This window comes from Antechinus flavipes, chromosome 2 (genome assembly GCF_016432865.1).
Source record: "Antechinus flavipes isolate AdamAnt ecotype Samford, QLD, Australia chromosome 2, AdamAnt_v2, whole genome shotgun sequence".
Classification (NCBI taxonomy): domain Eukaryota; kingdom Metazoa; phylum Chordata; class Mammalia; order Dasyuromorphia; family Dasyuridae; genus Antechinus; species Antechinus flavipes.
The window spans coordinates 655209004-655232062 of record NC_067399.1 but is presented as its reverse complement, the minus strand read 5'-3'; the positions used below and the strand labels follow the sequence as shown (position 1 = coordinate 655232062).

The 23059-nt window shown below is 48.7% G+C and overlaps 1 protein-coding gene across 1 annotated transcript in view; it reads left to right on the top strand.

The window, feature by feature from the left end:
* The window catches only part of COL13A1 (collagen type XIII alpha 1 chain), a 118799-nt gene that overhangs the window by 33919 nt on the left and 61821 nt on the right, over positions 1–23059 (top strand). The window contains exons 10-15 of the mRNA XM_051982548.1: positions 12–38; positions 4104–4169; positions 8728–8844; positions 9262–9303; positions 11258–11284; positions 13940–13975. Coding sequence (XP_051838508.1) covers positions 12–38; positions 4104–4169; positions 8728–8844; positions 9262–9303; positions 11258–11284; positions 13940–13975 — 315 coding nt within the window. The remainder of the gene's footprint in view (positions 1–11; positions 39–4103; positions 4170–8727; positions 8845–9261; positions 9304–11257; positions 11285–13939; positions 13976–23059) is intronic.

Genomic DNA, 23059 nt, shown 5'->3' with positions numbered 1-23059 from the left:
TCTTTTCCCAGGGTCAGTGTGGAGACTATCCCCACAGGGTAAGTTGATCTCTCTTTTCTCCTTCTCCAAACCACTTGATTCCCGCGGTGGGCTCCTTTAGCCAGAATTTCTTGACCTGTTGCTAGCAGGAAGACTGATGCTCTTCCTCCCTCCTCCCCCAACCACAACAGGGCTTCTTACGATATTTCAGGGGGATTTAGAGAGTGGATCAAAGTAAACTCTCCATTCTCCGCTTTATGGGGTCTCTGGGATTACCTCATCTCTCCCACCCCATTAAAGGCTCAGACTGGGAGACTCTCAGTCAAGCCAGAAATGGGCTGGGGCCATGCTCAGGGGGAGGAGGTGCCGGAGGGTGCCGTGTGGGGACGAAGGTGCGGCCGGGCGCTCGGCTGGGCCGACGTGTCCGGGGCTTGTGCCCGACTCCGGGCCGACCACGTGCTCCACGGCATGTGCCTAAGCAGAATCCGAAGCCAAATGTAAGCAGTTCTTTGGGGTGAGCCACACATCCCCTCCCTTCGCTGCCATGGCTGCAGAAAATTGAAGGCTGAGTGGCCAAAAGACTGAGGGGAGGCCCTCGCTTCAGCCCAGGGCTTCGACTGCAACCCAACTCCCAGGCAGAGCAAGAGATGGCTTTCCTCAGCCTCGGAACCCCCTCCCTCAGGGATGGTGTCCCAGAGGCCTCTCCTTTCATAGCAAGATCCTTTGAGGTCATATATTTATGGCTGGGGAGCGAGCTGTATTTTGGAGGGCCAGGGGGCAAGGAAGGATGCTTTGTGGGGATTCAGTGACATTTTGATCCAGAAAAATGGTTACTTTTCATTTAGGGATGAGAACAGGGAGGTCACCTCACCTTTCATCCAGCTAGTCTCTGTGAAGAGAAAGGGAAAAGGAAAAGGAGGAAGAGAAAGAAAGAGTTCATTCAGGAATACACACTGTGGACACTGGGATATATTTACACATACCCATGGGTCGCCAAGCAGGCTCCCAAGGCTAATAGTCCCACCCCTCCACTGTTGCCCTGTCAAGCACACATTATTGACAGAGGTGGAGTGAGCTAACTGTGGACCTCAAAGAGGGCGTATTCACCCCTAAGTTCAGCCTCCCCTGCTCAGACCACCTCCTGGGGAGGTGTGAACACCCACACAACTGGTCACCCTAGCCCACCCTGCAGGGACTCACATGGCAGCTTGGCTTTGGCCAAGATAATCAGCTCAGATCTCGGGGCTAGTTGGAGCGCTGGTATGAAGACAACCTGCCAGGGGCATATGGATTGGGAAAGGGAGATGGGTGGGGCGGAGGGGACTCGTGTGTTCCGGCCCGGATATAATAATAGAAGGCTATTGGAACAATGGACTCATAGGATTGTTATGAGGGAAAGGAGGAGGGGAGGGAGGGGGAGGGAGGAGACTGACAGAAAGAGAGGAAAGAGGAAGAAAGAAAGAAAAATAAAGGAAGTAGAGAAAGAGGGAGGGAGGGAGAAGGAAAGGAAGAGAGAGACAGAGACAGAGAAGGAGGGATAGAGGGAGGGAGAGACAGAGAAGGAAGGAGGGAGGGAGAGAGAGACAAAGAGAGAGAGAGAGAGAGAGAGAGAGAGAGGAGAGACAGAGAAAAAGAGACAGAGAGAGAGAGACAGAGAAGGAGAGAGGGAGAGACAGAGAGAAAAAGAGAGACAGAGGAGAGAGGGAGACAGAGACAGAGAAGGAGGGAAGGAGGGAGAGAGAGATAGAGAGAAAAGGAGGGAGAGAGAGACAGAGAGAAAAAGAGAGACAGAGAGAGACAGAGAAGGAGAGAGGGAGAGAGAGAGAGACAGAAGGAGAGAGGGAGAGAGAGACAGAGACAGAGACAATGGGAAGGAAGAAAGGAGGGAGAAAAAAAATAAAACACTCACATCCCAATCTCAAAGATTAGCCCAGTAACCATGTTGATGGTCATCTGACATGTGACCCAGTTGGGGGTCACAAGGCAAAAAAGCCCTTCCTTCTCCTATTGCTGACTATTGAAAAGTAGACGCTGTGGGAAAGGGGGTCTCTACCCTCTACAAGTTGCTGTGTCTTCACCAGAACTCCAGCACTTAGTCTAACCCAGTGTTCTCTCTGTCTCCAGGATACACATGCTCACACACACACACACACACACACACACACACACACACACAGCCTCCTCCCGTGGGCTACAGAAAGATATGTGCGAGGAACTAGGAGGAGAGGGAGAATCAGAGAGAGAAAGGATTTCTGGGTAGCCCTTGTCTCTTCTCTAAAGAGCTTGGTTTTCTGGCTATTCAATGGGTGACCTCCTCACTCCCCAACATGACCCTGTGAGACAGATAAAGGTCAAAGGGGGCAAAGGTTACAAGCCCACCCTGAGGGTTCATTCAGTAACCGGATGGGACAATTAGAAGGGTATGAAATAGATGGGATGTGACCCTTCAGATCTGGAAGGGGGGGACTGGTGTAGAGCTGGGTCGGATGGGCTTGGACAACTCACTGTATGCTCTGTCTCCGCTCTCCCCCCCGGCCCCCCAGGAATACCTAAGCACCACCCTGGCAGCCCTGCGTTCCAACCAGATAATTACCCTGAAGGTTTGTGGGCTCCAAGGATGGTCTCTGTGGAGCCCGCTCTGCCGAGGAGCATTCGCAGGCAAAGACCCCAAAATTGTACATCCCGTGGCAATGGGAAGGGATCCGGGGTAGAAGGGACGTCTTTCTGAGCGCGGCAGTGAGCCAACGCTTGCCCCCTGCCCACTGCGATGCCAATGATCTCCTCAGTGACAAGCAAAGCCCACTTTCCCCTCACTTTATTCTCAGTAGGTCCATATACCCCCGGTGCATTTTTTCTGCTCTCCTCATGATGGTTGTTGATATATTCTCCTCCTCATTTTATATTTGATAAGAACTCTTTATTCTCATCAGCACCTGGTGGGAGTGGACAGAGAACTGGCCTTGGAGCCAGGAGACCTTCGACACACACTATCTGTGTGATTCTGAGCAAGTCACTTAACCTCTTAGGGGCCGTCATGGGTCAATAAGCATTTATTTAGTACCTACTGTATGTCTGAGCTGAAGATGCAGGGAAGATGTTGATCTGCATCGATAGAGCTCCCCCTACCTGTGAAATCACGGGTCAAGACCCCCTCCTACTTTATTTTTATTATTATTTTACAGAATATATTACATTACTGCCATAGCCCTTGTTACTTAATCCATATTCAGCATATTCAAAAAACCGAGAACTCCAGAGAGATCTTTGGCTTGTATTTTGAAACCCCTCCCCTGTTTCCAGCCTAGGGGGAGCACCCCCACCTCCAGAGCGCCCGCACTTCCATGTGCCCGGCCTCTGACCGCCCACCCCCCACCGCTGTCAGTCAGGTTTTCCCCATTTACTAAAAGAAGGCCCTAAAGGTCACTTAACACCGCAGGGACTTAAGCATCCGCTTCCTTCCTCCGCGCTGGCTTGTGGCCTGTGCGTCAGAGCCTCCACGGCTGGTGAACCACAGGCCGGCGTGGTCAGGGCAGGGCGCTGGCAGCACGATATTGGGCCACTGTTGGCCCCTCGGCAAGGCGGGCTCCTTGGCTCCCACAGAGCCACGTCGGACGGGCAGGGACGGATGCGGGCGGGGGCGGGGCTGGGGCAAACCTCTCGCTCCGAGGCAGAAGGGGAGCCTTCCCCCGGGACGCGCCCTCCCTCTGCAGATTAAGGGGGCACATCCTCGGGGACCCCAACGACCTTTGCACGGTCCGTTGATCTGGCGAGGAGAGTTTCTCTGTGGGTAAGGTTATCGCCAGCCTCTTTGCCATCGGCAGAGATGGCTTCGGAAGATGGGAAATCCCGTTCCCAGAAGTCCTCCCGAGCCCCGTCAGGGCGAGCACTAACTTTGGCCCCCGCGGGACGAAGAACCTCGGCTCTTCGTCCTACTGGCGGCTCCCGGAGCTCTGAGGTTTGCCCGTGGGTCTCCCCTCTGCCCGCCGCCTCCTCTCCCCGCGGCTCCCCCTCATTAACCTTTCTTCCCTCTCTTCTCTCCCTCTCTCTGTCCTGACCTGCCCTTCTGGGACCTCGGCACCTTCCTGGCTCCTTGTGACTTTGGCCTCTCTCTCTGACCTCCTCAGCTGCTGCCTCTTCTCAATTCGGTGCGGCTAGCGCCACCCCCCGTCATAAAAAGACGCACCTTCCAGGTAGACGCCTTCTCTTGACCGGCGCAGTGACTTCTGCAGGGAAGGCTTCCAGGAGGGGGAGGTCGGCCCGGCGGGGCAAGGGCTCCACACTTGCACAGGGCCGACCCCACTCTAGACCAAGGATGCTTGATCTTTTGGTGCCATGGGCCCCTCTGGCAATTCCCCTTCGGTAGAATTTTATTTTTCCAAATACACAGAAAGATAGTTTCCAGAATTCATTTTTGAAAGCTTTTGTGTTCCAAATTTTCTCCCTCCTTCCCATATCTCCCCTCTCCCCGACACGACAGACAAACTGATGTAAGTTATACATGTGCACTCCTTTTAAATATATTTCCATATTTGCCATGTTATAGGGAAAATTAGACCCAAAGGGAAAAAATACGAGAAAGAAAAAGCAAACAAACAAACAATCCATGCTCGGTCTCCCCAGTTCTCTCTCCGAATGCAGGCGGTGTTTTCCATCCCAAGTCTCTTGGAATCATCTTGATTCACTGCCAAGTCCATCACAATTGATCATCACACAATCTTGCAGCATAATCTTTTTAAATAATTAAAGAAAATGTTAAATTTCAGTTAGAGGTTGATAAAAATCAAGATGTCATTTTAATTTCCCATACAAGTTCATAGAATGTCTCTCCGAGGACCACTTGGTAGTCTGTGGACACCAGGTTAAGAACTCCTGGGTTCTTTTAGCTCTGAATCCTATGATCTAATGGCCATGACAGCTTTTCCCTCTGACTGGTATTAAAGCTGGTGAGAGGCAGAGCAGCTGGCTACTTTCAGTGTTTTTGAAAAAAAAAAACTCAAAAACTTAAACAACAGAAGAGATCACCCAAGCTGTCAGAAGCCTTCACCCCCATTTAGGGTATGGAATGTTTGAAATTCTATGGCATTTTGATGTTTACAAAGTATTTATAACAATTATTTGAGGGAGGTATTATTCCCATTTTACTGATGAGAAAACTGAGACTAGAGGGTCCACTGTGATCAAATTAATAAGGTGTATAATCAGGTATCCTGATTGCAAGTAATTTTTTTCAATTTGAAATTACTTTTATTTTTCATCTTTAATTCAATTTTATTTTATTTTTAGTTCCCCACAGTGAGAAAGCAAAAAATACAAAATCTGCTAAAAATAGGTAGAATTCCCACATTAGTTATATCAGGAAAAAAAAAAACCCAGACCTCAAACCCCTCTGCTTCCCTGTGCTCTCTGCCCCTATCAGCTCCTGGAGGAAAGGTCCTATTTTATCAGGAATCCTCTGATGCGGTGGAGGGTTCCACTGTGTTGAGCCAAATTCCCAAGTCTTTCAGAATTGTTTCGTTTCTTTCTATGGCACCTTCTTCATTGCTTGGGGCTGTAGTTTGGGGCTCAGAATCCCAGTCCATCTTGTAGGATCAGGCAGGCATTGGTGGGTTTGGAGCCATGCAGACGATCTCAGGTGAATGCGGGCTGCGATGCTCGCTATCTGTGACCCCAGACAAGACCTCACTCCCACCAGGGTCCCTTTAAATGAGGGCGTTGACTTTTAAGGTCCCTTAGACCTGGAAAGCCTTTGTCCTGACATGAAGGGGCATAGAGCAGGGGGCAGTGGGAGGGTCGGCGGCCGCTGTCTGAGGGCTGGGAGTAAATAAGCCTCTCTGCAGACCCAAAACCAGAGACTGATCAATGACTAAAAATACTGAGGGGCACCTGAGGCGCGTGTACCCTGACCCTGGTAGGACCAGCCAAGTCAGGGCCCCTAATCCAGGCGTCACTCCGCAGGGCTCTGAGACCAGGGGTCCCAGAGCAGCTTCAGAGCGGCGCCGTACTTGGCCAGCCCACTCTGACCCCTCATGTTTAATAACAGAGATGATGCTATAATATTCGCACGTGCATATTATCATATCATTCTGCGTTCAAGGGACAACATATGAAAGGAAACGTGAAAGCGTAGCTAGAGAGTCTGGCATTGAGCCCCACCCGCGTCACACTGGGCTGAGGGGGCCTTGGGCGCGTGGTCCGGCTAATTCTCTGCCCGCAGGGTGTAAAATGGCTGCTGAGCCCACCGGAAAAAGACAGATCCTCAACAATACCCAGCGTTCCCTGTGCTAACGAAATAACTATCTGATCCGATACCATATAGTACAGAGACGTTTCCTTCCACAGTCCTATAGTAAAGAGGATCCTCGCTGTGGATTCTAAGGTTTTAAAGCCCCCACCTACATTATCTCACTTGTGCTTCAGCGCAATCCTGAGAAGTGAGTGCTCATTACACATGAGCAATCTGAGGCTCTCAGATGGAGGGAGGGCAGGTATACTTGTCCCCATTTTATAGATGAACAAATCAAGACCCAGAGACCTAAGGTCAGATTCCAAAGACAAGACTCTTCCCACTTCACAAATCTCCCCCAATCCAAATCCTTGGTCAGCGCTAAAACTGGATTTTGACTGGGGTCCCGATCACCAGTCCCCGGCTCTTGGCCCCAAACCAAGCAGAGCTGGTTTTTCTTTGGCTCCTCCTCCAGGAGCTTAGCTCAGATCATTTCTTTGGAGGTCATGGAGAAAATATGTGAGCTAGCTAAATGTCTGTCGGAGAGCGGCTTTCAGTGCTCCATATATGGGTACACTCGAAGCTCCATGCGTGTACAGGAGAAAGGTCTCAGATTCCCCCTGCTCAGGCAGTCACACACACACACACACACACACACACACACACACTGAGTGCGCAGGATGGTCCCGCAGCTAATCACGGCATCATAAAACCTCCCGCTGGGCAGGGCCTTCGAGAGCCTCTCGGGTCCGTTGGATATTTAGCCCAGAGAGAGCAGACTTGGATGTATGTGGGGGGGGATGGGGAGATGTCCTTGCCATTTTCAGGTGGGATGCCATTTTTTTGCTCGTGGCTGCCAGGACAGGGAGCACTGATGGGCTGATGGGCTACAGTATCCTCGTTGATATGAGGGGAAACTTCCTGGCCAGTGGGTCTATACGAAAGTGGACAGGGCTGGGTCAGGAAGGGATTGGGGCAAGAACATGGGATTTGGAGTCTGGAGACCTTTCCAGGTTAGCATAAGTGGCTAAGTAGGCAACGGAGAGAGCACTGGGCGTGGAGTCAGGAAAAACTGTATTCAAATCCAGCCTCAGAAAGATTTTTCCTAGTTGTGGGTCTCTGAATAAGTCATTCAGCCTCGGGCTGCTTCTGTTTCCTTCTTTGTAAAATGAGGCAATAACAGCACTTACCTCCCCGAGTTATTGCGGGGAGCAAATGAGGTAATATTTGTTATATGCTTTTAAACCTTAAAGAGTATTCACTTTTCTTAGTGAAAACCACAGGCAAATAAGCACCTTCTCTGCATCTCAGTTTCCTCCTCAGTAAAATTGGGATAATTATAGCCACAAAAGACCCTTAGTCCTTTGCAAAATACTCTGCCTTCCTTGGAAAAGTTTTTAAGGCACTATCAAATGTGTTCCCCATCACAAGGATTTTTTAAAATTAGAAGCTGGATATCCACACATGGAAAACTCCTATAGAGGGAATTCTTAAACTACGATCCGATAGATTAACTGTCCTCTGCAGTGCCTTCTTAGTCTGGTATTCTAGGTGAGAGTCTAGCCCTCTTATTACAGGAGAAAAAGCTAAGGCCCAGAGAGATTAAATTAATTACCCACGGTCACACAGCTAATGGGATAGATCTCGGGTCTCCTAAGTCCAGGCCCATTCCCCTTGATGCTGGAATAGGCTACTTCTCAATCTCCAGTCTTAGTGTATCACATCCTTGGAGGAGTAGGAGTCCCAGATTGGCCAGTAGACGTGATTCTATAAGGGAGGTACTAGTTCCCTCCCAGAATCCTTTGAAGGCAAATCTATGATCAAAGAATCAACAAATTGGAAAGAACCTCGATTATCTAGATTTCCTTTAGGAGGCTCCACAGATGGACCCAGTCCACCCTTGACCCAAGTGTTGAATCCTCTTGATAACATCCAGTTTTTGCTCAAGGATCTTTAATGATGGGAAACTTGAAACTTTCCAATACAATCTATTTCATTTGGGGCCAGTTAGACTTTTTATGAAATTTTCCCTTTTATTTAGCCAAAATCCACCTCTGCATAACTCCCGGCCATTGGTTCTGGAGTCTTGCCTTCCAAGAGAAAAATGGAAAGCTATTTAGGCCATTGAAGTTGATTGTTTACTTGAGAAAAAGACAATTTTCTTAAAATTAGGAAAATGAAGTCTCAGGCTTCCCCACAAATTTAGCTCAGGGAGTGACACCGCTGGTGTAATATTAGCAAGCATTCCTGGGACAGTCAAACCTCCCTCCCTGGAACCAGTTGGGAAAAGGCCAGTCTGGGAGTGACCCCCCACCAAGACCGGTTTGGGCTCCGGTGCTCCTGGCTCTCCTCCTTTGACTACCACACGCCTTCCTGCATGTGATCACCAATATCACCACCCTCACCTCCTTCACCATCACCTTCATTGTCACCATTGGAGGGCTGAGGCTTCCTGGGGTTCACTGCACATTGTGGGAGACCACAGTGCAGCCTCATCTTCTAACTGCTTTTTCCATGAACCTCAGGGTGAACAGGGACAAGCAGGCATCCAAGGCCCCCCTGGGCCGCCTGGTCCCCCTGGACCTGCCGGACCCATCGGCCCTCTGGGTAACCCAGGAGAACCAGGGCCCATGGGGCCCCCTGTAAGTATGATCTTCTCACTGTCCTCTCATCGTCCCTCCCTGTAAGGAATGGAGAATAGCTTATTAGTGTCCACTCCTCCTGCCCGACTCTCAGAATGGCAGGAAGAAACCTAAAAGCGAACCAAAAACAATCATCTGCCCTTCCCGCTCTCAAACCGTGGGCCTGAAGAAATGTTGGTCTCGTCCCCACTCAGGGTTTGATCAAGGGCCTTCCGGGGGAAGAGGGAACGTTCGGGTAGGGACGTGACCAGCGGGAACCAGCCTCCAGGCTCCCCAGTCGGGCCCAGCCTTCCAGGAGAAGGGCTGCCTTGAAAAGGATTTCTGGGCTGTGGGGCTCAGAGAGAAGTGAAAGGAGGAATGGGGCGCCGTAACTCAGTCTCTCTAATGTTCTCTCTATACCTTTCTCTTGGATCCCAGGGCAGAACAGGAGAACCAGGGAAACCAGGCAAGGACGGAAAGGTAGGTTTCCATGCGGATCCAGTCTGGTGGTTCTGCCACAGGGTCAGATGGAGCCCATCAGTGGAGCCAAAGACCAGTAGGACGCAAGAGCCTCAGGTCCAGAGGGCGATTACGCCATTCCCCTGCCCCCAGAGGGAGCTGCTTTCCAACTACAGGTCACATAGGAATGGCCCTAGAATCCTGAGTTTCCACATCCCACTCATTGTAAGGCTCATTCTTGAGATTAAATGCCAGTATGAGAGAAGAATATGGGCAATCCCTGAGAGACAGAAAGCCGTTGGCCTAGGAACCCGGACTCTGTCCCATTTAGCCTCTATGAGCCTCGGTCTCCTTAGATGTCCCATAGGGATAATGGCAAAACGAATACTCCCTCCTCCATAGGATCACACTGTTTAAATCCATTAGAATTCAGACTAGTCTGGTCATTCCCAGAGATTCAGCAATCTCATCTAGTTCAAACCCCAGAAGTCAAACTATCGGCCGATCACGATACCCATCCAGGCTCAGAGCCAAGCCCACGGGAAGGCTCCAGTCTCCCACCCCCACCCAGCGTGGCTCGGAGGAGAGTCGGCATTGTTCTCCTCTCCCCAGTCCCCTGCTTGTCCCTTGGAAGTGTCCTTCACCCGAGAGAGAATGCAGCCATCCCTTCCAGGAGAAGGTGGGGACCGCTGCCAAAACCAGGGCCCTGGGGACTTGAGTATGTTCAGAAATAGCCTCAGGAAGCCGGAGCTGCTGGAAGAAGTTGGTTTTTAGGAAGGGATCTGAACTTGGAAACAGGCAAGATTGGGGGGAGGGAGGATGTGGGGAGGAGAAGTGTGGACTTGGACCAAACCAAAGCAAACCATCCCATCTCCAAAGATGTTCTCGCTATTTGCCTAGAGAAAAAGCATTCCCCTTCTCCAAGTTGCTCCCCTCCCTCTTCAGAGCCCAGTTTCTTCACCTCAGAGAGGAAGAGGTTGAGCCAAATGATATCTCAGGTCCCTTAAGTCTTTAATTAAAATGCCCTCTCTCGACACTATTTCATTTTATAAATTTCAGGCACACGTGTTTTGTCCCAGGAGCCTCTCCAGAGTCTGAACACCCTCTTCCATCTTCTGGGGAAGCATGATCTTAGATCTCCCGGGGGACCCATATGGGAGGCAATGGATGAAAACCATCTTTGCTTCTTACCACCTGTGCTTTCCCCTCTTGGGCTCAATTACCTCATTGGAAAACAGGAAGTTTAAACTGCATGACTCTTAGGTCCCTTCTGGGCTCGAGATCTATGAGGTTAAGATTGGAGAATCGGCTCCCTATAATTATTCCCCTACCCCTATCTCAATCAGTCTTTTAAAAAATAAGTTTTACGATGCTTGTTGTTTTCATACTCTTTACTTCTAGGAAAACCTCTTCCCTTCCAATTGAGCCCTTCCTTATAAAATGAAAACTATGCTATGAAAAGTCATCTGATAAGAGTATCTCAATCAATCATAAATATTTATTAAGCACCTACTATGTGCCAGGCACTGAGCTAAGTTCTAAGCTCTTCTAATAATGGATTCAACAGGCTGCCCAAGTGTCTCCCATCTCTGTCAAAAGGAAAGAAACCTGGTTCATTCTCTGTTCTCCAAGAACCTTTCGGGGTTCACCTGCCTTAATTTATAACAACCATCTCATTTTGAATAATTTTTGAATCATAGAAAGGCAGAGCTGGAAGGGACCTTATTCAACATCACATTTCAGGAGAGAGGAAGCTAGTTCCCAGAAAAGGAATTTGTCCATGGCTGCACAGTCCCTAGAAAAAGGTTGAAACCCAGAATTTCAGGCTCCTTTTTCCTTTTGACAACAGTCCCTTGCATATATCGTGCTCAAGGGGTCTCTGGGAGATTGTTGGTCTTCCTTTCTGTCCTCTGCTATTGCAAACCACTTAGGGAAGAAAGATTGTCTCATATTCTGCTATTCTTGTCACTTACAGGGCTTACCTGGACCTCCTGGACCAAAGGTGAGAGCAATGAAGCAATATGGTGGCCTGGGGTTGGTAGGGAGAAACTGGAAGGAGGATGAGAGAGAAAGATGCACAAAGAGAGGAGACAGAGCAGAGACAGGGAGAGGGAGAGAAGTGAAAGAAGAAAGGAAGAAAGAGAGGAAGAGAGAGAGAGAAGGAAGGAAGGAGGAAGGGAGAGAAGGAAAGAAGGAAGGAGGGAGGGAAAGAAGGAAGGAGGGAGGGAGAGAAGGAAAGAAGGCAGGAAGGAGGGAGAGAAGGAAGGAGGGAGGGAGGAAGAGGGAGAGAGAGAGAGAGAGAGAGAGAGGGAGAGAGAGAGAGAGTGAGTTAGTTGGAGTTGATGAGATAAGACTTTGAGACACACAGCAGTGTTTCATTGGCCAATGGCACAAAGAATAGCCTAATTTGGCTGACATCAAAGCCATCTAGGAAATCAATCACTTCCCCAGTTTTTATTCAACATCTGCTAATTATCCAGCCCCATACTAGAAACGTGGGAAAACAAAAGGAGGATAAGGAATACCCCTGTTCTCAGGGAAACTGAGCAAACCAGAAAATGGTAGAGCCACCGCCAACTGTGTAGTCCAATCTTTTCATTTGACAAAAGAGGAAATTGTTACAAGAGCAGAAATCCTCTCTACATCATTCCTGACACATGGTCATCCGGCCTTTGCCTGAGCACCTCCACTGACCGGGAGCTCACCAGCTCCTGCAGAGAGAACAGGGAGCCACATCCCCAAGGAGGGCCATATTGAGTGCAGGTCTCCAACTCCCCGCTCAATACTTTTTCCTATACCACACTTTGGGAAAACTAAAGGATTAGAGTACAGAAAACATTCACATCACAACATGTGCCAAAGCTGAAAGAGCCTATGGAATAGCGAAAAATTGTGATCCTAGAACTGAGCTAGGACTAGGCTATGGCCACTAGGATTTTGCCTCAGGGTACAAAATTTAGAGGATTCTATTAGCACCAGTCCTGTTATATATAAACATCAGAGCTTAGCATCTAGTTAACAAAAATAATGAGTCAAACCAAGTAATTCCCAGAAACTGGGCTTCAGTGAGCCCCTTCCCCATCCTGATCAATAGTGTCTCTAGAAGCAGCTCCCCCGCTCCTTCCCACTCCCCCTCCCTCATTCCCACCAACTCCAACTGGGGGCTTGCTTTATGCCATTTGCCCTAAAGGAGATTTTGTGAGAGTTCCCCTACAAGCCTTAGTTACAACTTTGCCACAGAAGCCCTCTAGCCTACCAGCCTCATTTCAAAAATGAGGCAACTGAGTCCCAGAGGAGGAGAAAGGTTTTCTCCATCGCATACATAGGCTAGTAAATAAAAACTACTCAGGTCTTCTGATTGAAAATTCAGTCCCTTATACTCTGGAACATTAAAGCTGAATTACAAAGGTAATTAAGCCTCCTGTAACCCAACCTTCTTATTCAATACACAAGAGAATGGAGGCCTAGAAAGGCTAACCAGGGTCACACAGCCGATTTGGGTCAGAGACCTAACTCTAGAACCCGGATCTCTCACTCCTAGTCCAGTTGGTTTTCTGCTATGTCCCAGCCTAGTAGAAAAATCAGAACTCCAGTGAGGGGGACCAGATGAGAAAGAACAGTAAAAGGGAAGTAAAAGTTGAGACTTGGAATGGTGTGGATGAAATTTGGGGTGAGCCTTGAAGGACAGATAGAATTTGCAGAGGCTCGGAAGCTGCCTCCATGATGGGACCAATAAGAGGATAGTGTGTAAGGAGCTTCCCTGGCCTTCAGTTTCTATAATCCAAGAATGACTAGGGTGTAAGTAGAAATAGAAAGGAAGGATCTTGCTCGTTGTGATTGGGCTTCCCTACTTGACCTGGGATGGGGAGCCATTGTTTTAATGATTGCGGTGAGCGAACAGTGCGACATGGCAGGTCCTTATGATGGTTTAAATGACCTTAGGCTTTAGGTTACCCAGAATAAGAGAAGAGGCAATCATCCTTGGGTCCTCCACCCTTGTCAGAAGCCATTTGGAAAATTCTCTTGAGTTCTGGATTACATTTTGGGCATCCATTGGGCCGCTGTCCTCTGAGGTTCCTTCCAATGTGGGTACTTCACGGTTGGGATGGAGCACATACAGAAGGGAGTGACTGGGGTAGAAAGAGAACTGGAAAGCTTGCCAAAGGAAATGGGGATGTTTAGCTAACCAGAAAGGACTTAAGTGGGAGAAGGGGGGAGTAGAAAGATATCATGTGAAAGGGGGGATTAAGCTTGTTTGGCTTGGCTCAAGGACAGAACCAGAGCAATGGAGGAGCAGATGTAGGGAAGCAAGTTTCAGCTCAATATGAGGAAAAACTTCCTAAGAATTGAAGTTCTTCCCAAGGAGACCAGGCTTTCTCGGGGGCCGGGTAGCGCTCTTCCAGGAAGGTCAGGGTGACCACGTGGTAAGGATGTTGGCAAGTTCACACAGGGCTCCCATATGGGGGCTGGCCACCGTGCGTCCAAAATCCCTTCCTGCTCTAAGGGTCGGGGGGCCAAGAGCTGGGTGAGAAAAACAAATGGTTGTCTCTGGCAGCCAATCAACAGTCTCCAGTCTAGGGCCAGCTCCCTGGGTAAATGGTTTTTTCCTCTGCTCCTGAGCATCATCATCCTAATGGTCTTTTCTTTGTCTTGGCAGGGAGACCCCGGAATTCAGGGATATCATGGACGAAAGGTCAGGGGGAAGGGCGTGTGGGGCAAGGGGTGATGGGAGGAATGGACTATGGGGGGCAGAGGGGCTACAAAGCAAATGCTTATCAAATGTCCCGAGGCCAGCGGGGCTGACTGCCCAAGACTCAAAAACTGGCGCCGTGAATGATGTTGAACCAGCTGATTGGAAATATTCAGAGGTCCCAACTGTCAGATCTTGTCAGCACTATTGTCCCACCCCCGCCGGTGTCTGCTCTCCCTTTTGGTGCACTCGAAAGAGCCTGTACTTGGAGTCAGCAGATCCAGCTTCTATTTGTTTCTCTATGACTCACTGGCTGGGTGCCCTCTCGGGACCTCAGTTTGCTCATCTGTAAAATGAGACCGGACCCGGTGACATCTGACTGTTCTTCCAGCTCAGACATTCTGTGCTCCTAGGCCACTTAATCTGGGCAAACCCCCTCCTCTGCCATGGTGGCAGATGGTACCTGAGCCTTCCACAGAGGCAGTAAGCTCCCCTTATGGTTTAAGAGCTGGCTGCGGGGTAATGGAATGAGTGATGGATGGACGTGGAGTCGAGACCCAGAACACATTTAGGCTTTAACACTTGCTAGTTTTATGATTGAGCCTTATTTGAAAAATGGAGATAAGAACAAACTGCTGGTCTTACCGAGGGGCCAGAAGGAAAACTTTTTGCAAATGAAGGAGATGAGGCTTTGGAGTATCCTGAGACAAACTAAATTTGAAACCAGATCACCCTTTTTCCACAGGATTACCTTTTTTAAGAGGGCAATTGAAAAAAATAGTGTTAATAACTAGCATTTATATCATGTACTTTACCAATGCTATTTCATTTGATTCTCACAAGAACCCTAGGAGTCACATTTGGTTCTCACAAGAACCAAGGAGTCTGCCTTGGTTTCCTCAACTGTTAAATGGGGCTAAGAACAGCATCTACTTCCCAGAGTTGTTGTGAAGATCATTTAAGGCATTATGTTCTGGTTTAAGTAGGACATTGATAAGCTGGAAAGTAACTAGGTTGGGGAAGGACCTTAACAGGGTCCAGGTCAGGAAATGGCTTGCTTGAAGAAAAGACTCCCTCAGAACGTGAGATCTGGGTTCAAGTATCGGGAGGATTGTTACATGGAAGAGGGATTGGCCTTGTTCAGATAGGCCCGGAATGGCAGAACCAGGAACCAAGGGCGGAAAGTGAAACAAGAACAATTTAGGCTGAAGTCAGAGAAATTTTCCTCCACTAGACTTGTCCCAAAGCGGAATGACTGGCTTGAGAGAGGATGGATTCTCCAGCCTCGGAGCAGAAGCCAGAGCAGCACTTGCTGGTGTATTAGAATGGGGATTCCTTTGGAGTAGGGTTCTGTGATTCCCAGGGACAGTTCAGGCCCCTTCCTTCTCTGAATCTCTGATTCTCTGCAACATTGCTCTTCTTCACCTTGGCCATTCTCAATGGTTCTGAAGGAATGGCCCTGCCCTTCAGGCACATCCTGGGGACCCTCCGGGAGTGGGAAACCTTTAAGGAAGGAGACAGGAAGTGGAAGGGCCATGGAGGACAAGGAGAAGGAAGGAATGTGAGGAGGAGAGCGCCAGAGACGTGCATTCTTTGCAGGCCCGTAACGGGCGGGCTGCCGGCCCTGCCGTGTTTTATGGAAAGCAGGCGGTGAAATGGGGAGACCTGAGAGATCTTTAATTAGTTCTGCATAAACCGAGAAGTTTGTGTTATGTCAGGAAATGAAAATTATAGCCCCCGTGGACCTCTCCGTCCATTCACGCGAGCTCACAAATTTTACTGCCTCCCCTTTCTGCAAACTGTCGGTTTTCCCATTAGCCGTCATCTGGCCCTTCGCAGGGGGACAGGTTCTGGGGTTGGGGGCTGGCCACCATGGCTGTGGCAGCTGAGAGGCGTGTACCTGCTGCCAGAATTCACCCTTCCCCGCCATTGGTGGCGTGGTGGCTCACCCCACGGTGGCCTGGGGACTTTTGGGATCCTATCAGAGAATGTACCCCCCGATACTACCCAAATCCTAGGGATGGGAAAGGACGTAATTCCATAAATGTGAAGTTCTGGTCTCTTCTCACTCCAGGACAGTCTGACCAACCAACTAGGGTTTCTTGGATTTCAAAAGCTGTTCCATTAGAAGGTGACTTAAGCTTTGGCCCCAGGGAACAGAATCAGGGGCACAGACTCTGCAAAGAAGTAGATTTAGGTGGAGAAGAGAAACTCCTGAGTGATGAGAGCTGCCAGAGACCAATGTGCTCCATGGAGAGGTAGGGAGTTTTCTCCCGCCTGATAGAACTTCGAGGAGCAGCTCAAGGCATTTATTGGAATTGTCATAGAGGGGGCTCCCCTTTGGGTGGGGGCCATGCCAGATGGTGCCTGAGCTCCTTCTGGGCAGTCTGTGGTGCTGGCGAGGGCTCCCCTCAGTTCGGCAGAAGGCATAGGCCAAATATGGACTTCTATGGATCAAATATGTGATCTTGCTGTCCTGTAGCTTAGTTGGCCACGGAGGTGGGCCGACCTCATAACAATTCCCATTTCTAGAGCACTTGAAGGTTCACTGTTAGAATTATCTAATGAAATAAGTAGTATAATTATACTATAATTATGGTATATATTCAACTGAATATATGACATATATTAAATAATTATAAGAATAATTATACCCATCTCACAGCTTCAGAAACTGAGGTTCAAAAAGATCACAGGACCACAAGACTAGAGCTGGACTCTGAAGAATGGCTTGTCCAGCCCTTTTGTTTTGGCCAGAGGGGCATATGGTAGTTAATAGAGAAAGTACTGGACTTGACATCAAGAGATACTACACCCTAACCACGTATGTTTGTTACAAAAAGTGTAGGGAAGAGAAATGAAAGCAAGAGAAAATAAATGCTAGCTAATTAGAAAAATATGTTTTTTAAAAGAAGAACTGAGTTCAAATCCACTCTCTGACCCCTCCGGCAGCCTAACCTTAGGCAAGTAATTTAACTGACACGAGTCTCAAGCTCACTATCTGTAGAATAGGGAAGATGGAAGTGATTGTTGTATATTTTGCATTTGTCTGGAACATACGCAAAAACCTAAATTAGGATAATTTTCTGATAAAACAAGGAGAAACCAGACTAATGTCACCTTGGAGTCAGCGGCTCCAAAAAGACCTGACCCCTCAAGAGAATTCCCCAAAAGGCCTCTCCATTGACTCAAAAAAGAAGGCAAGTTGAAGAAAATGGACTGAGGAACATCCCCTTGTACAGAAGAGGGAAATTGAGGGAGTAATGGATGGAGAGCAGAAGGACAAAGAGAATGGGCAGGATGTTCAGGAGGAGACTTGTTGGGACTTATAACTGGGACCCACAATCTAGAGCTCAGGAGGAGACTTGTTGAAATTCACAGTGGGGACTCAAGATCTAAAGCTCAGGAAAAGGAAACTTGATGGGATTTAAAAGCTAGGATCTAGAAAAACCCAGGATCTAGAGCTCAGCAGGAGATTTGTTGAAATTTATTACTGTGATTCAGGATCTAGAGCTCAGGAGAAGGAGACTTGATGGGATTTCAACTGGGATCCAAGATCTAGACCTCGAGGAAGCCTTGTAGAACATTAAATACAACTTGAATTTTACAGATGAAGAGACCAGGAACCCAGTAAGGGGATGGGATTTGTCCAGGATCTTACAGTAGTCAGGAGCACAGCTGGGATGCCCACTGGTTTTCCAACTCCTAATCACTTGTTCTTTCTCACTGTGATATGCTACTTCTCCACTTCCTGCAAGATTTAAGAGTTTTACTCCACATAAAAGGGGATGAAGATCCCAACTGGAGTGGAGAGGAGAGGAGGGATGTGATTAAAAGAGAAAGGAGTAGCTACTGACCCATTATTGGGAGTGAATGGCAGGAAGCTGCTTGTTGAATTGGATTGAGTTGAACCTGGATTATCAAAGTACTTACTTTCTCCTTTCCTTGATGGCGAGTTGCCTCTGAACATGGGTCGGTCCATCATCTGATCCCTGTGGATCCTGTCTCTTCTCTTTCTCTGTCCTTTTTTTTCCCCTCACTCCTCCTCTGTGCTCTCTGTTCATAATCAGGGGCTGCCATCATGAAGGTGGATGCCTTCAGAAAGAGCCGTGAGAACGGATTTGTGTCTTAGAAGGAAAGGGGGTAAGAGGAGGAAGGAAAAGTGGGAAGAGGAGGTGAACGTTAGTAGTGGCCATTCTCATGGTGTCCGGCCGACTGCTGCCATATAACTGTGGGTGATACATGGAGCCACTTGGGTTTTGATTCACCAGAGGCAGTAACTTGTCCCAAGAATCAAAAACTGTTAGAGCTGGCCAACTCCCAACTGAACAAAGGGGGAAACTGAGGTCACGCAGCTAATAAGTAATAGAACCAAGAGGCCGAGTGATTTCCCCGGGCGTCTGCTACTCTTTCCACTCCAGCTCACTGTCTCCCCCCACGCCCTGTGCTGGGTGGGATTTGGGTCTTACCGAAGGCATTTTTCAGTCTCTGAAGTTGGCTAATGATTTGTTCTGTCCCTCCCTCTTCCTTCCCCTCCTTCCTTCCCCCCCCCCATCACCACCCCCGCCTGCCGTTGGACAGGACGGGTCTGGCATTTTTTATTTTCACAAAGGCTGGTTAGCCAATATGTCAGGTCCCCGCCAACACAGTGAGATCAAAGCTGAGGTTTGGCACCGAACAGGCAGCCTCCCGCTCGAGCTCCCCCTCCCTTCTCTGGGCCAAGCGATCCTCCTGCCTCACGAGCCCCATGCGCACGCACGTAGGCCTGTGCTCAGCACCCATGTGTTATCTATTTGATCACGACTTATTGTGCCAATCTATTTAAAATATGTTACAAGACATAAAGTATGGTTAAAACATTACAACCTTGGCCGGCTTTCAGAGGGCTTGGAGTAGATCATCAGACCGTAAATTCCAAGTATCTGGCAACGGTTTATCTCGGACTGTATCAATACTTGTATTTAAAGGCATGCAATGTGCACAATGCATTTGAAGTCAGAGGCTGGTAAGGTATGGGGAAGCATATTTTTCATAGCGCATCATTAATCAGCGCGTCCTCCGATCGTCCCCTCGCTGCATCAGGCACAATTGGCCCTCCTGTCGGATTTACAGATGGCAGAGAGCTGGGAGGAATCGCGGTTGGATAGTAGGATCTGGAACCCAAAACATCTCAGTAGGCTAGAACAAGGAGCCAAATCTAACAAGAGGAAATTTAATAAGGATAAGCAGAAAGTTTTGTACTTAGATCCAAAAAAAATCAACCGTGCAGGTACAAAGTGGGAAAAGTAATGTCTGGATAGTAGGGATCCTTGATGAAAAAGACCAGGAGACACTTAGTGGACCATAAGTTCCATCCAAGTCATCAGTGGGACACAAGCTCGGGCTGTGCTTCCAAAGTGAGGTGACCCAATAAGCATTTATTTTATCAAAACATGAAAAAACCAAACAAATAAGTAAAATTTTAAAAATAGTGACTCAAAAGGAGGTAGGCCATTCTAGGTATGAAGAGATGGATGGTGGAAGATATAAGATAGCTGATGGGACACTGGGAACTCCAGAATATAGGTTTAAATATGTTTAAAAGTGCAATAAACCTGAAAAAAGTAGATGGCAGCCAGATTGTGAATGGGCTTTAAACACCAAGCTCAGTTTGTATTTTAGCCACTGGAGGTCTGAGCAGGGCAATGATGGGGTCACGTTTGTACTTCGGAGTTCTTGTTTTAGCCTCTGCTTGGAGGATGGCAAGGGATGAGGCTAGAAGCCAGAAAGTCAATTAGGAGGCTGTTGCCATAGTCTAGGAGAGAGGTGATTAGACCCAAAGCACGGGGGTATCTGTGTGAAGGAAAAGAAGGTGACAGATGAAAGAGATCAATCCCCGAGACTTAGCAACCAAGTGAATGGGGGCTCTCTGCCCCGGCCAGACCCCATCTGCAGTAGCTTTGTTCCTGAGACCCCTCGTTTTAGTAGGGATGTTGACAAGCTATCCAAATGGGAAAGGAGAAGGGAAAGCAATAACCAGGCCAAGAGGGGCTAGGCCAGGGGTCCTCAAACTATGGCCCGTGGGCCAGATGCAGCAGCTGAGGACGTTTATCCCCCTCATCCAGGGCTATGAAGTTTCTTTATTTAAAGGCCCACAAAACCAAGTTTTTGTCTTTACTATAGTCCGGCCTCCAACAGTCTGAGGGATGGTGAACTGGCCCCCTATTTAAAAAGTTTGAGGATCCCTGGAGACACCGATGGATTCTTCAGGGGCCATGAGTGACCCTTGGTTTAAAGGAACATTGTGGTCTGATGTATAGACACAGTTCTAGTGATGTATACAAACATGGGGAGTCACACAGGCAGCTGACCCAAGGGGGATGGAGAAGCCCGCAGTGAGTGTGAGCCAGCGGCAGCATAGATCATCCATGATGCCTCAGGCTTAAGGGGTGATCAAAAAGATGCCCCCTAGAAAGGGGATGCTCATGGTGGAGGGGGCGGGGAGAAGAGCCATGTTCTAGCTAGAGAGCTTGCAGACGGAAGAGCCCAGAGAATGTTGGGAGATTTAGAGGAAGCCTCTAGTACTTCGGATAGGTTCTACAGAGGGCATTTGGGGAAGAATATAGACAAAAACCAGGCAAGATAAAAAAAGAACTGCAATCTTCACAGATGGAGGAAGCAGTAACCTCATCCCACCCTGAAGGGCTCAGAAATCAGTAGGACATTAGTGCTGAAAAATGTATTTGTCCAATCACATAACTAGAAAGGACCGGGACTGGGATTTGAATCTAAGACCCCCGGGTCCAACGCCATCACACTCATTCGCTTCTCTGAGACCCCGGTGGTGTGATGGAAAGGACCATAGTTCAAATCTTCCAATATTACTACGGGACCTTGACCAAATTTTTTTGATTTTCCTCTGTCTCAGTTGCCTCATCTCTAAAATAAGCCAGTTGGATTAGACAGTCTCCATGGTCCCTTCCATCTCTCAGCTCTTCTGGGAGCTACCATAAATACATTGACCAGAGTTTTAGATTTTGCTTGCATGACTTGGTCCCGCGATTTTTGTTTATTGTTATTCATTGTTTCATTTGTGTCCAACTCTCCGCTTCCCCATTTGGGGTTTTCTTGGCAAAGACACTGGAGTGGTTCACCATTTCCTCCTCCAGTTCTAAATAGATTCCTAGTATTTGTTCAACTTGTCTTTAGCTATAAATATCAAACTGAGGACCTCAGTTTTCCCATCCATAAAATAGAGGCCACAGGTCTTGAATCTAATCACCTCAAGCAAAGGGTTGCAGGCGGTGAGAACTAGGTGTGCGATCGCAGAGCCTTCGGGTATTTTTGTGAGGACCCAAACCCCAAACCCCACGTCTGTACTTCCTGGCACCTGCTTAGACTCCACTCTAGAGTCCATCTATTCATGAGTTCTGGAGTCGCCTCTTGGAGCCAGCCGCGAGACTGACTAATCGCAGTTCAGATTTAAAGGCCGCAAAGTTCCCCCAAACTTCTGGCCTCCCTGGGTAGGGCTCCTTGCCCAGGTAATTCCCTCTGTCGTCTTCAATCATACTGATCGCTTCCTCTCTTGAGTTAAAGGGGGGCTTAGACTAGACTTGGGCTCCCTCACCCTTGGATGGGAACAGAGGTGAGGAACGGCAGCAAGAGGAAGCGGGCTGTTTAAGAAAGGGCGGCTCTGAGGGGGAGGGTGGGCCCTAGCACCTACTCACGGGCCCCTCTCCGGAACAGTCTGTTCTTGTCGTTTGGGCTGGGGGGTGAGGGGCGCCAACGGGCCTTCTGGCCACCTCCCCTCCAGCCTTCACAGACTCCATGCAGCCTTCCTCTTCCACTCCAGAGAACAATAAGTCTGTGTGAACCTCAGGATTCTTGGCCCCCACAGCTCCCATTCAGCTTTTCTATTTGTGGGTGGGAGGGTCTGTTTCCGAAAGCCCCCTTTGCTACCATCAGTGTTATTCATTCGAGCTGTCTCTACTGAGAAGTAGTGGAAAGGGCCTCGGACCGGGATCAGGAGCTGGTTTTAATCCTGGCCCTTGTCCTTACTCTCTACATGGGCTTCATCAGGTCACTCACCCCCACCCCAGGCCTCAACTTTGGACTTGGGGGCTTCTAAGATCCTTTCCACCTTGATTTCTCTGACTCTCGATTTCCTCCTCCGTAAAATGGGGATAACACACTACCTTCTTCACAGGGTGACTGTAGGGAAAGTGATTTATAAACCTTGCAACGCTATAGAAATGTAAGTTGTCTCTGGCATTGACCTTGACGGCCTCCTTCCTTTATGGGTTTCCTCCCAATCCCCACCCTCCCAGGACCGGGAGCTGCAGGGACTCCCCAACTATAAATCACCCATTAGCCAGTCCCTCCCACAGGATGAGAAACGTGTGAGGGTTTGTGCATCATGGAGTCGCCCCTTCCTCCTTGTCATCTCCGTGAAGGATGGCCCTTCCATCTGGAGCTGTCCCAGGACAGAGAGCCCATTGAAGCCAGAGCTTGCTCGATTTAGCTGTTTCCTGATACAACCTTGTTCACGGGGCCCCTTCTTGTGAGCCAAAGCGGCCCGGGAGAACTCTGACACGGCCCGCTGATTTTACGGCTGGAGAAACTGAGGCCGGGAAGAAGTGACTTGTCTGTGACCAACAGATAGAAAGCAAACAGCAGAGATAAGATTCGAAGCCAGATCACTACCCATCCAACGTCTTTGAGATGAGGATTGAGGAGGAGACTTTTTTGAGTCTCAGCTCTGTGACGTTAATCAAGGCAGTTTATTTCTCGCAAAATCCTACATATGGGGAGGACTTCAGACTCCAAACTTTGCTGAAACAGAAATCTCCTCTATATTTTTCCCACCCCCTTTTGCTTCAAAAACTCTTTTGATGGTAAATCCCCTCTCCCCAAGGGCAGAGCCATTCCACTTACGTTGTGTGGAAGGTGGACCTCAGTTTTCTTTTCTGTAAAATGAAGGCTTTGGGCCGAACGATCCAAGGATTTTCCAAGCCCTGACCTCCGCAGGTTCTATGCCCAGAGTTTACAAGTGACATGATATTCCCATATATCTGAAATGGAGCTACCGTCCTTCCCAGACCTAAGTGC